This window comes from Mytilus trossulus, chromosome 2 (assembly GCF_036588685.1).
Source record: "Mytilus trossulus isolate FHL-02 chromosome 2, PNRI_Mtr1.1.1.hap1, whole genome shotgun sequence".
In the NCBI taxonomy this organism is placed as follows: Eukaryota; Metazoa; Mollusca; class Bivalvia; order Mytilida; family Mytilidae; genus Mytilus; species Mytilus trossulus.
Window position 1 is genome coordinate 74,711,618 of NC_086374.1, and position 14,302 is coordinate 74,725,919.

The 14,302-nt window shown below is 33.4% G+C and overlaps 2 protein-coding genes across 2 annotated transcripts; one reads left to right on the plus strand and one right to left on the minus strand.

Annotated features, from left to right (window-relative positions):
* Nucleotides 1-881: 881 nt before the first annotated feature.
* LOC134705413 (uncharacterized) lies at nucleotides 882-3,886 on the minus strand. The gene is made up of 4 exons (XM_063564150.1): nucleotides 3,728-3,886; nucleotides 2,746-2,847; nucleotides 1,904-2,005; nucleotides 882-1,024 (listed from the first exon to the last, which is right to left on the minus strand). Exons 1-4 carry the CDS (start codon nucleotides 3,770-3,772, stop codon nucleotides 896-898), a joined length of 378 nt encoding a protein of 125 aa, XP_063420220.1. The 5' UTR covers nucleotides 3,773-3,886; the 3' UTR covers nucleotides 882-895.
* Nucleotides 3,887-9,426: 5,540 nt separating this feature from the next.
* Nucleotides 9,427-13,817, plus strand: LOC134705414 (uncharacterized). The gene is made up of 4 exons (XM_063564151.1): nucleotides 9,427-9,574; nucleotides 11,635-11,715; nucleotides 12,146-12,259; nucleotides 13,641-13,817. The coding sequence occupies exons 1-4, from the start codon at nucleotides 9,476-9,478 to the stop codon at nucleotides 13,764-13,766; spliced, it is 420 nt and encodes a 139-aa protein (XP_063420221.1). The 5' UTR covers nucleotides 9,427-9,475; the 3' UTR covers nucleotides 13,767-13,817.
* Nucleotides 13,818-14,302: the final 485 nt, after the last annotated feature.

Here is a 14,302-nt window from a genome sequence, read left to right on the forward strand (position 1 = left end):
AGTATATAGGACACAAGAGCTAGTATATTCTTTTAAAGCTAACAATTATTGAGGAACAAACTTACACAAAAGTACCAAAAAATGCGTGGTTCAGCATTGATATAGAGATATATATATATATGACCACCAAATCATAGTACATTTACGTCACATCCGGTTGCATACTAAAATAGGTCGAACAAATATTCCCTTGAATTGAACTGTTGTGGGAAGGTAATCCTAGATTGAATTTCAGTAAATCATTTCTGGATCATTAACGCATATCTTGGGTATTTCAAAGCAATATTAGTTTTTTTTTATTTTGGGTTTCTATATGATATTTTTGAAGCTTTAGGTTACATGATTACTAAAGCTTGTATACATACAGATGAAAAAATTCGATTGGTTAACTTTCAGTGATGGTTATTTTCTTATATGCAATGAAATGTTATGTGATATTTTTTTATAGTAGAGGATCTACTGGACAGGATAAAACTACTCATGACATGTATTTCTTTATTTGAAACTAAGATAAATTCTGCACAATTTTTTAAAAAGTGCAAATTTAACAAAGGGGGAAAATCAATGGTTGTATAACATCTATTCGATATATATTAGGTGCCTCACCCTAAGCCCCATTTGGTTTTTGCTGTCCCCATATAGACTATATCGTAATGTAATAAATAGTGTCAGTCGATTTGCAAATATCTGTTTGTAAATAAACTCTTCACATTTTCAAAGTAAAAACAATTTAGATAATTCTTAATAGCAAACACTACATTGGAGGTCATTCGGGGTCTGCACTGTTACGAGCACACAAAGAGTATTCTGTCTACTGTCAATAATCGCTATATTCCAAGATAACATAATTTTTATCCAACAATTTAAGATATAAAAAGTGCAAATGTTGTGTGTTTTATTGTACAAGTTTAATCATATGTTCATGAGCGCAGTGCTTATTGTAGACGTAGTGGGAAACATGGGCATGATCGCCTCCAGTCATTGCCGTGTGAGTAGCAGAGGTCATAAAATGGAACATCTGAGTCTGAAAAAAACAAAACAAAATTAACATCGATGAAAAAGTATATTTGTTTAAGTGTTTCTCATCAACCAATTCACTTTAGGATTGAAAATACAAAAACGTTACTGGCGTTTGAATATGACCACTATGTGAATAGTTTCAGCATTTGCAGCAATGTAATTTTGCAAAAATACTAAAAGAATACATAAAAGCTGATACAGGCAGAAAGAAAGTACACTAGTTAACATATTTGAGATATAAAACTGTAGATAAGTGCATGTCTTTGTAAAAAAAGGCCATTTTGAAAAAACAAAATACTGTAATACATCCGAAAAAAACTACCGACACAACTATCCTATAACAACAACACGTCGTTGAGCTAAAACCTAAAAGGGTTTAACAGACAAAGAAGTTGTTGATAAACGAATGAAATAAATTCATAACATACATTTAAAGCTAACAAGTTGTTATTGTTGTCATTTGTTTTTGTATAGACCAATGGAAGTAGGTTCTTAATACAACCGGTATTGAAGCCTTGATCACTTTGATAAGTCGATAGTCTAAATACCACACGTTAAGATAGTCAGTAAGATAAATTTGTTACATAGTGTGCCAGTGACCAAATACGCTTCTCTCTCACCCCATATGGAATGACTGACGCGAGCTTCACTCTCAACCTATATAGAATTTACTGACCCCATATATCATATATTGATTCACTAGGCTAATTAAGTCACTAGGTTAAGCACAATACTAATTGCAACTTATAATAGTATTTGCGACTTAATGAAAAACCATCATCATCGTCGTCATCGTCATCTATTTAACAGATAAAACATCATTTAATTTTTTTATCAGCCGTCAAATTTAGAAGAATAAAAAAAAAAGATGAATTCTATATACCTCTATTCTTCTCATGCCATCGGGATTGTGTACCATGTGTTGCTCAGCAAAAGTCAAAGCCATGAAGTAGCAGTAACCCTTTGTTTTAAGTATCAAATAGTTCTGTAAATATAAATTATATTCATGAAGTAGTAACAGGGTAAAAAGTATGTACTGCTTCTTTTTTCAGAACTTTAAGTATAAAGCTTAGAAGAATTTCCACAAAGCACATTTTAATCAGTTTGTTTGAATTGAAGTTATACCTAGATGGATATATGCATACTTGGGACTACGTTACGAGACACTGGAACTATCGTTGCAACATTCTAAATAGAAAATATTATTTCATTCATAAATATTATAAGTAAGGATATCATTTATACAAAAATCAAGACTGTTGTAAAGGTCGACATTGATTGATTGTTGAACGCTTCAAAACGAGAACATACTAACAATAAAATGAGTATATGGTGTTAATGGGGAAGATGAGGATATATTGGATAAGAACTAATTCCTATTCTGCAACAGGCCACCTACGGTCCTCTTAAAGAGTTTTCGGGTGATTATTAATGTACAGAGAGCGTAACACTCTATATACACGACATTCTGACCGGACATGGTTCTTTGCAACCCGCACAGCAAAAAGTACACCAATCTTTGGTCAGGGTTTTACTGAAAGACGGAAGAGCGCAAAAGAGACATTTTTTTCTATACCCTTGTCACCCTTGGGGATCTGACGTAATGAACAAAGATGCATAACACGTTTAATTCATACTAGATGAGGAAAAAGACTATACTCGTATTCCGATTATAACAATTTTGTTTTCGAGTTTTCGAATTATACACAATGACTGATATCTTACCGAAGTGTCATCGAAGTAAAAGGCTAGACTGTCTTTTTCATATGGTTCACGTGTTGAATGGTGTGTATGGGTCATCATAGTGGTCATTGCATCTGTTACTGACTGTAAAGAAAATTTCAATGTTAGTACTAATACTTGCATGGCTTCTTTAACTAAAACATCAACGACAACAAAATATAAAATTAAGAATGGAAATGGGAATGTATCAAAAAGACAACAACCCGACCATACAAATAAACAACAACAGAAGGTCACCAACAGGTCTTCAATGTACCGAGAAATTCCCGTACCCGGACGTGTCCTTCAGCTGGCCCCTAAACAGATATATACTAGTTCAGTGATAATGAACGCCATACTAATTTCCAAATCGTACACAAGAAACTAAAATTTAAATAATACAAGACTAACAAAGATCAGAGGCTCCTGACTTAAGATATGCGCAAATATGCGGCGGGGTTAAACATGTTTATGAGATCTCATTGGTCTCAATTTATGCATGTTCCCGTTTGAATGGTTTAACATTAGTAATTTTGGGACCCTTTATAGCTTGCTGTTCGATGTGAGCCAAGGCTCCGTGTTGAAGGCCGTACCTTGACCTATAATGGTTTACTTTCATAAATTGTTATTTGGATGGAGAGTTGTCTCATTGGCACTCATACCACATGTTCCTATATCTATTATAGCCAGCATTTAGGCGCCTCCTACTACTACTAGTACTCACAATAATTGTTTTCTTGAACTCACTTTGTTTGTTCTTTCATCTGTTTTGAGAAAATCATGTGATTGAAGTTAATATTATTGTAAAGTTTTGGTAATTCTTCCTATTTCAAGGAACAGTTGTCGCCTGTACATTTATTCCTTCTTTTCCAAAATTGCATCGTATGACGTTGGTTTAAAATATTGACATAAATTTTTAAGATTTCTTGACCACATCATATATGTTTCTCTCATATTGGTTATTATTAAAACATGTAATACTTACAAAAACTGCAAAAACCAAAGCGATTACACAAGCCAAGAACTTCATGTTGAAAACTATAAAACTAGACCGATGTCAAGGAATAGATAACGTTATATATGAGTGAAAACGTGAAGTCATCAGAACTCTTCACTCTACGTAAGACCTACTTTCCTATCTTAGATAAGGCAATATACCGACTTTCCTTGGGTCAAGCCTTACAACATTATTATAATATGTTATGTATTATTTCATATTGATGCAAGTTTCATATGGGACATAATATTATTTAAGTGTGTCTGTGAGGGGGAGAGTTGAAATATTTTAACAAAAAAGTTAATTCCAGTTAGAAAAAAAAACTCGATTGTTATAGTTAATACAACAACAAAAAATAGCGTGTCTAGCTTTACAAGGAACATGTATACCATTTAAGACATACATTGCATGTCAGCCTCAACTTTCACATTTTGAATAGAGCAGGATGTAATAATGCATGCAATCAATCCCCTCAGTACTGCCGAGCATTTTCCATAACATATCGTAAAATGTACAAATGCAATATTTTTTATGATTTCAATTTTAAAATATTTTTTTTTTCAATGATCAACTGGAGATGCATTAAAATATAATTTAGTTGGAAATATTATACTTTATTTTAAAGCGATGTTATAGTTTAGTTTCTATCGTGTGGGAAATTACTTTCTAGTTCTTAATTACAACACAGAAAAAAAACAGAAAAATAATTGTCATAGAATGATTTGCAGTCCTTTCGAAAAAGTCATTCAATTTAAAATGAAAAACAGTTACATGTAAAACATCTTTGTTCTTTTTGTGTGTGCATTGGATATATTTTCAAAGTTTGTTAAAATGTCCGTCTGACGAATAGGATCGCTTACGCAAATGTTTTGTTCCACGACATAGATATCTTACATACTAAGATGTTTATATGCCATACTAGTACATTGTATGTGGGTATCGTCATATATATATATATATAATAAAAACTATAAAACAAATTCCCATACGTTTCGGCCATTACGGCCTTCTTCATTGGAATAAATTACAACATTGAAACAACAATTACATCACTTGGATACATTACGTTATAATAACTTTTATGACGTTCATTTGCCGCGTTTTTCAATATAAATATATTTATCATCGTTCATACATTGTGTTGAGTCCTTCAGGTTCTAGAGTTTTTAATTTTTTTATCCAAAAGGCTTCTTTAGTTTTTCTGTAAGTTTCTGTCCCAAATACTCTTTCTATGGCGGTAACTTTTAAATTTGTTATTGAATGATTGTTCTGAATGAAATGTTTTTTTCGGCAAAAAAACGGTTCGCAATCGACAAGATCTGGATGCAATCTGGACTCAATCGGCAGAAAGACAACTATGAAAAATTACTCCAGATCATTTCCGTTCCACAGGACACCGTCCAGAATACACAAGACATTGTTCGGAATTCGATCCGATACAGCAGAATCTGTCACGACATAGCCACGATAGAAATCTATAACATATCGTAAAATGTCCTGTGGAACGGAAATGATCTGGAGTAATTTTTCATAGTTGTCTTTCTGCCGATTGAGTCCAGATTGCATCCAGATCTTGTCGATTGCGAACCGTTTTTTTGCCGAAAAAAACATTTCATTCAGAACAATCATTCAATAACAAATTTAAAAGTTACCGCCATAGAAAGAGTATTTGGGACAGAAACTTACAGAAAAACTAAAGAAGCCGTAAGATCTTGTCGATTGCGAACCGTTTTTTTGCCGAAAAAACCATTTCATTCAGAACAATCATTCAATAACAAATTTAAAAGTTACCGCCATAGAAAGAGTATTTGGGACAGAAACTTACAGAAAAACTAAAGAAGCCGAAAAACTAAAGAAGGCCGTAATGGCCGAAACGTATGGGAATTTGTTTTATAGTTTTTATTATACAATCATTCAGAGACTTTATGTATATATATATATATATATGACGATTATTACTGATCTATTTTCACACCTTATACAGTATGTATCAGTATTGTTAAAACTTGTGACACAAGAAGAAGGCCATTTGTTGAGCCGAAATATTTGTCAACACGATTTTATAACAACATTTTCGTTTAATAACACCTTATATCAGTACCGTTGTGCAAATCTTTAGACTATAAATTAGCAAATTTACAGATCTAGTAACATTGTTGGGTTGATGTTTAGCCTGACGAGTTGTATATACATATTGTACACAGCCACGTATCACCATCAGCAAATTTACAGATCTAACATTGTTGGGTTGATGTTAAGACGAGTTGTATATACATATTGTACACAGCCATGTATCACCATCATTGCTGGTGATCCGATGGATAAATCTGTTGTAGAGTTGTCACTGACTCAGACGTATATTTATCAACGTGCTGTTTTATACCCTTCTACAACGAAATTTGTTTGCATGCACACGTATAAAAATTGCGGTTTTTATCCAACGCAATCAAAGGTTTGAACGTAGTTTTCAATTTAGACTCGTTTATATTTTTTTGTTTGGGCTTGTATCATATTTTCCCCCCAGTTTATATGATCCGTTCATCCTATATTGACTCTTAAAATTCAAGAGTTTATCTAAATTGAGGGTACTTCTAAATTGAGGATACTTTTTATATGGCCTTCCAAATACCGTTTCGACCCCTACAATACTGAAGAGACATTTATTGTCGAAATCCGGATCTGGTGTACACAAAAAATATATTGACACCTTTTGATTGTGGCATAACATCTTGGCCACACAATTATTGTTTTCCGTTTAGTATTAAATTTATATTAAGATCCATTTTGTTACATCTTGTGATCAATTTTATTTGGCAATCGCCAATGGCAGTCAGCAGGGTTAAAGAACATCAGTTGTTCGACCTGTTAGTCAAATGCGTTTTGTTTAAATATACTTTTTCACTTTTTTTATCTTTTGGGAAATGTTGTTTGTGCTGTTTTTATACCTTTCTACAACGAAATTTGTTTTCATGCACACGTATAAAAATTGCGGTTTTTATCCAACGCAATCAAAGGTTTGAACGTAGTTTTCAATTTAGACTCGTGTATATATATATATATACAACTCGTCTAAACATCAACCCAACAATGTTAGATCTGTAAATTTGCTTTCGCAAATTTTTGGTTCTTCCCTCGCCGGGATTCGAACCCATGCTTCTGTGATATCGTGACACCAAATCGCCTGCACTGCAGCCGTCCCGCTAGACCACACGACCACCTGGGCTCTCAAAAAAAGAGCTTTCGGTGGCCATATGTTACCTTTCCACGTCAGTTTTAATCTAGCGGCGTACTACAGTACATGATATATAAGGCATGAAGATGTTATTGTTACAGATCAGCTAAATTATCTATAGTAAAGGATCCTACAAATTAATGTAAGATACAGTCACAGAAAATAATTATATTCATAAGTACGTCTGAGTCAGTGACAACCCTACAACAGATGTATCCATCGGATCGCCATCAATGATGGTGATACATGGCTGTGTACATAATGTATATACAACTCGTCTAAACATCAACCCAACAATGTTAGATCTGTAAATTTGCTTTCGCAAATTTTTGGTTCTTCCCTCGCCGGGATTCGAACCCATGCTTCTGTGATATCGTGACACCAAATCGCCTGCACTGCAGCCGTCCCGCTAGACCACACGACCACCTGGGCTCTCAAAAAAAGAGCTTTCGGTGGCCATATGTTACCTTTCCACGTCAGTTTTAATCTAGCGGCGTACTACAGTACATGATATATAAGGCATGAAGATGTTATTGTTACAGATCAGCTAAATTATCTATAGTAAAGGATCCTACAAATTAATGTAAGATACAGTCACAGAAAATAATTATATTCATAAGTACGTCTGAGTCAGTGACAACCCTACAACAGATGTATCCATCGGATCGCCATCAATGATGGTGATACATGGCTGTGTACATAATGTATATACAACTCGTCTAAACATCAACCCAACAATGTTAGATCTGTAAATTTGCTTTCGCAAATTTTTGGTTCTTCCCTCGCCGGGATTCGAACCCATGCTTCTGTGATATCGTGACACCAAATCGCCTGCACTGCAGCCGTCCCGCTAGACCACACGACCACCTGGGCTCTCAAAAAAAGAGCTTTCGGTGGCCATATGTTAAAGTCATGCCGATTATACGATACACCGTTTTTCTCTGCTTTCAAATCATTCTGTTTGAACCCGTCGAACTGTATTTATCAATTATTGGTAATATTAATTATTTGGAAAACAAAAGGTCCTGGAATGGAGTATATTTTAATCAACAGCATTCACGATTTTGTCTAGTCGGATTTCTATCGTGGCTATGTCGTGACAGATTCTGCTGTATCGGATCGAATTCCGAACAATGTCTTGTGTATTCTGGACGGTGTCCTGTGGAACGGAAATGATCTGGAGTAATTTTTCATAGTTGTCTTTCTGCCGATTGAGTCCAGATTGCATCCAGATCTTGTCGATTGCGAACCGTTTTTTTGCCGAAACCGCTCCGAAACAGTCCCGTTATTAAGACGAAATTCGTCAATGATACCCACGTCCGAGTCCCGACAATTACAGAATACAATACGACTGAGACCAGACAAAGCCGTTTGCAATGCGATATAGCGGATCATGATAGGATTACGTTCCGACAGTACCTGATCACCCCGAATATGCCGACAGTTTTCGAACGGATAACTTCCGTCAGCGTCGGTTCACTGTCTGGTCACTGTCTGATCTTTGTCGGATTAAATTCGGTAGAGTCGGGACGCAGTCGTGACAGACTCGGTCGAATTTTACCTGTCGAAAAATACAAATCGGATTAGATGCTGATTCAGAACGGGATTATCGGGACTAATTCGCTTAGAAACGGTTGAATATCGACGCTTCCTGAACACTATCTGATTGTTGTCGTGATCAAATTATTTGTTTTGCAAATTTTAATTTAAGTTTGAATTTCCATCCACGATTCACAGGATCTTGATCAGACTTTTAATTTTGTTTAATCGGGAATGGTCCTTTCAAGGACGGTAGTAAAAATCGTGAATGTGTGACCCCAGCTTAAGGTCAATCATAGATGTTATAACGAGGGATCATACATCTATGGGTCAATTAACAGTAAATGTACTGTCACATATTTTGCTAAAAGTTTGCATACAACTCTGTATCGTTAAACTAAAATCCAAAAAATAACGAATTTATCTCTTTTATCATCTAAAATATCACTGATCGAATTCTTTCAAAATATTCAGATTAACATACAAGGAACTATTTCGTTTCTACGCATTTTCAATTCGTGTTTAATGCAACGTCATCGGCACCCATTGTTGTGTGACTTCAGAAGTGTAAAAATGTCCGACTTATTTCACATGGGAAATCACTGTATGTAAAAATAAATTATATTTACATTTCTAAACAGAAATTTTGTATAGATATTCACCTTACAGTATAAAAAAATCATCAATTTATTTTTGTTCATATCTCATTCAAAAAGAAATAAATGACTGGGTGTTCGATACACCAAATGATTCACATTAAAAGTTAATTCTACTTTTCGTTTTGCATTCTGTTGGAAATGACGGAAATAACAATTATTATAACAAAATATGAAGTCTTAATATTCGCTATCTAGAAAATTGGTCTGACCATGTGAATAAAGGTGGTTTCCAAATGTTTGAATTTGGAGTTGACATACACGAATTGTGTTATCTTATAGATTTCAGCTTTATAATGTATTGAACACATGTTTGAATTCTCTTGTCACATTTTCATTAGACGACGTCCTTTCAACATGTCAAGAAATTTGTTGAGTGCATTATTGCTTGTATTTGTTCTGTTTGAGGTAAAAATATTTTTTATTTTTATACGATAAGTTAAGATGAAACATTTATTCGTGTTGATAATGCCTTTTTTCTGTAAAATTATATCAGTAATTGTAAACTTTCCTCTATAAAAGTAACTAGCTATCAATCTACCAAATGAACGATAAATATGAAAGTTTCGATATCAACAAACAGGAGATTGTAAAAATCAAAATCTAATTGAACAACTTAAAAACTTAGGAAGAAGGAGCCATATCACTTCTGAAGCGGTTGTATAAGAGTTAGATTTCCTGATCGTTAGGCATCGAGAAACAATGAAGACAAATTACATAACATGTTGAAAAAAAACGCTTGTCCCACATGCATGACAAATGTGTTGTTGTTCCTGCAGATAAAGCACAAACAACATAGGAAATCACATAACATATACTGTTAGTACTTGATACATGAATTAGGTAAAGACGAATCACTTTGAAACTCTCACGACACATCGGAAGAAGAAATTCTGCATAATCATAAATCCGTTCTATATTCCTTTGGAAGGTCAACCAAAGGTGAAGAACTGCATGATCCAGTTTGTTTTTAAGTATGAGTTTGAATTTCCCTCTGGTATCTTTAGCCTCTCTTTTGTCTAAATGTGAATTATCTACAATACAATTCAATAAATACAATTTCTTAATTTAACTATGTTAGTGCATTGAGGTAAAACCCAGCAAATTGCCTTCATAGGTGAAAATTAATTAAAAAAACATACCAATCAATGTATTTTATTTCGTTTGAAATAGGGGTTTTCCCGTTTGCTATTTGTAGTTATTATTTATAGATGGAAACTAGTATAACTAGTTCGGGTACTGGTTTTGTAACAGCATGTACTATTTATAAGTTTGATGTTAGGTGCAAAAGGCACGATGAAAGTTTTAACGGTTTTTATTGGTGGGGTTTAAAGGTACTATATGAAGTTTGGGATTTAAATGTATTAGTATCGAAGGTGCTCGCAGCTACGTCGGATTGAAGTTGGTCACATAGGTATATGGCCCGAGAACACAGTTATTTCGTAGTGCATTTCTTTTAGACAATAAATTCAAATTAAAAAAATCGCACCTGCTCTTTCTCAAAAAGCTTTTTACAGTGTAGTGTACTACCAGTGAGACAAATAATATCAAAATTATAGAAACTTCTACCAGCTCTAACTCAAAATATTGACAATTCTGTGTTAAGGGGGTGTAAAATTCAGTTTGACAGCTTCAGACGTGATAAAATTTGACCTTTTAGAACTGGACCGATTCACTACTTAACATAAAGATTCAGCACCAAAATTTTTTTGACATGTAATTACATCCCCCAACTTAATATTTCATGCATTTAATATCAAGAAATAAATTGGGAAGGTATATCAAATAAAACATGCAAGTTATACACTGTTTACACTAGGGACTATATTCATATGTGCAGTTGCTGCTATGTTTATTGTACGTACAGGCGATGGAGGCATAAACCGGGGGAAAAGAAACGATGCGAAAGAGAAGCAATGTTATATGTCATGTGTTTATATATTGTTTCAATTGAAGAATTATGTACAATAAAGTAAAATAAAATATTGTATCGTAAGAGAAAATAAGATGTTACTGCGAGCAACTCATCCTATATCTGTGTTTGTCTTGTTTATAGCCTATTGAATTTAGAGATTAAATGCTTTAAATTCGGACGAGCAGGGCGAGGGAGAATTTAAAGGTTACTTAAGCAAACTTGAGTAAAATTTAAGAGTTTTGATATGCAAGCGTATACAGATAAATAAAAAGAATCGACAAAACAAAACACTACTGCTACAAGTATATCGACTAGAATGTCGATTTAGTTCGCTCTTTTCCTCAAAAAGTCCGAATTAAGAATGTGCACTTCTCATGAGAGCTGTTGGTGTATTTTTATATTAAAGTGCATTAGTGATCAATGGGTCTCAATAAATGCCGTTTGTTCGAACAATAAATTTGGTTCAGGAATTTCTTATTTGTAACTAATCGGATAAAACAAATACATCTAGTTTACAATGAATTTATAATTTTTTTCGATTGGTTTATTGTAGGCCAGCTATGGATTGACAACAACAAAAAAGCCACATCAAAATGAAATGGACAACTATAGATTTTATTATGATAGTATGAGTGTAAGTATTTTATGATATTTTAATTTGCTATTTGACAAAAAAGAAATGTTTTATCTTTATCTTGCATGACGAATATCTTTTAGAATGCAAAACACAATTCAATTAAATGTTACAATTTCTGGTTGTTTGGCGCTTATCTTATATCAGTACTCGAATCTACCTAATTCCTTTGCCCTTCTTTTACACAGGTGTCAAATTGAAGGCTAAATCACCAAACTCTTTATTAAGTGAAAGAATTAATACTTTTGTTATGAAAGTCAAAACTGTTTTTATTTTGTTTAACATAAGAAAATGTTACAATGTCATGATCATTAATAAATTAAATACCGTTATATCGTCTTGAATTCGTCAAGATTACTGTATAAATTACTTAAGAATATTAGGATGATTTTGTCAAAATTATTATGAAAATAATTTAAATCAATTTAAGCATATGCTTGGCATGGTAAATATCTACCAACATGGAATTACATGTTACATAATGAACCTATCACAAGACGAACAGCAACAAGTACATACAGTAGATGGAAAGACCAGACTTGAGGTTTGTATGACTGTTTTGTACTGAAATTAATATAAATAAGATTAAATTTGCAGTCGACTTCAGTGATACAACAATATAAAACTACAGTAAATTAATTCACAATCAGTAAAATAGGACCCTTACTAAACATGTCATTCAATCTCCCAAACCGTTCAAAGTTGTGGAGACTAGTTAATATCTGCCACCAACAGAGACTATTAAATTTCCACCATCTAAATAAGTAATCCCTTATGTATAGAGATTATCATAAATATAATTAAAGGACACTAGTCTAGATCTGGGGTATAATATATCAGTAACTTTCATAATATAACAAACCCCTAAAAGAAAAAGACATCTAAAGGTCAATATAAGGTTAGCATAATGTTCTAATTTTGTTACTTTGCAACTTTTTTTTAGATCTTCATGATTTTCATTTTCATAAAGAAAAAAAGGAATTTCGGTGTTATTTTCAATGAAACCACCATCCACCGGAGTTCAAACGAAGAGGATACAAGCAATTATAGGCAACCATTCGGCCTTTAACAATGAGAAAATTCCATACCGTATAGTCGGCTATAAGAGGCCCCGACATGTCCAACTTAATGTGAAACAATTCAAACGAGAAAACTTACTGCCTAATTTATAACACCAATTCATGAAAAACAAATACATGCATAACAGACATGAACTAACGACAACCTCTCATCCCTTTTGCACATTTACGCAAATAAAATATGTTTAAACTAAAACCTCTGAATATTGGTTTTCATTAATGAAACAAGTATTCAGCATGTTCTCTGTAATTGGTTTTGATGTGCCTTGCTGAAGAGAATTCAGGAACAGCTTTTCGAACAAAAATCATCTCAACTCAATTATATAAGCCTTTAACACACCATACTACCGGCTTTTATTACTACAGATTTGTGTAAGACCAGGTGTTTTTTTTCTATCGTGTACATCAGGTTTATCTTTCCGATTGCAAATGATTACCTATTGCATCTGCAGTGCCTATAACCGATAATATGGCTCGAAAAAAACAATTGATGATAATGGTACAATAAAAGTAATGTAGACTAAGTTACTGCGCCAAGTACACTATCAAACGCTAAAGTCGACTGCATTTCAGTATATCTTTGTGACCTAATGTGTTCGAGTACTCTTCTGAGAGAAACTTTTTTTTTTAAATTTGTGAACATGTCTTTAACCAGGATCAACAATATTGAACAGTTCAAACAAGCAGTAATTATTCGAGTTCACGAGAACTTACCATTATATATGTAAGGTTGGATGGAATATCTTCAATGATATGATTTATCAGTTTATATGAATTAAAGCAATGCCATGTTCTTTAAATAACAAAAAATTACTAGTAGTAATCTTTATTTCTTTTTCGTTACAGCTAAAGATGCTAACCCACTTAAGTTCAGCCACTACATCAATGACATTGGACGCGCTTACACAATCAAGTCAAAGACTTGGTCATGCTTGTACAAAAGCCACAAACATATATTCCATGACAATTTAAAAAAAACGTACAACTTCTTGTAATATATAAATAAATTATTAGAACAATGTACCTCGTTTCGTTTAAAATAGAGCCAGTAGAGGATACATTTTGTCGATTGTGTAGATCACAGCCAGAATGTTGAAAGTAAACTACATATTCTTTTGAATCACAAGCTATGAAGTCAATGTTCTTTTGTATTTTCTTTTTATATTTTAACATATTTTTATATAAGCCTTTAACACACCATACTACCGGCTTTTATTACTACAGATTTGTGTAAGACCAGGTGTTTTTTTTCTATCGTGTACATCAGGTTTATCTTTCCGATTGCAAATGATTACCTATTGCATCTGCAGTGCCTATAACCGATAATATGGCTCGAAAAAAACAATTGATGATAATGGTACAATAAAAGTAATGTAGACTAAGTTACTGCGCCAAGTACACTATCAAACGCTAAAGTCGACTGCATTTCAGTATATCTTTGTGACCTAATGTGTTCGAGTACTCTTCTGAGAGAAACTTTTTTTTTAAATTTGTGAACATGTCTTTAA

Excerpts from the sequence above, each read along its gene's own strand:
- LOC134705413 (XM_063564150.1), bottom strand. The coding sequence starts at position 3,772 with ATGAAGTTCTTGGCTTGTGTAATCGCTTTGGTTTTTGCAGTTTTT. Across the intron at positions 2,006-2,745 it reads TTTACTTCGATGACACTTCG|AACTATTTGATACTTAAAAC; the intron begins GTAAGATATCAG and ends TTATATTTACAG. Across the intron at positions 1,025-1,903 it reads ATGGCATGAGAAGAATAGAG|ACTCAGATGTTCCATTTTAT; the intron begins GTATATAGAATT and ends TGTTTTTTTCAG.
- LOC134705414 (XM_063564151.1), top strand. The coding sequence starts at position 9,476 with ATGTTTGAATTCTCTTGTCACATTTTCATTAGACGACGTCCTTTCAAC. Across the intron at positions 9,575-11,634 it reads TTGTATTTGTTCTGTTTGAG|GCCAGCTATGGATTGACAAC; the intron begins GTAAAAATATTT and ends GGTTTATTGTAG. Across the intron at positions 11,716-12,145 it reads TTTATTATGATAGTATGAGT|CATATGCTTGGCATGGTAAA; the intron begins GTAAGTATTTTA and ends AATCAATTTAAG.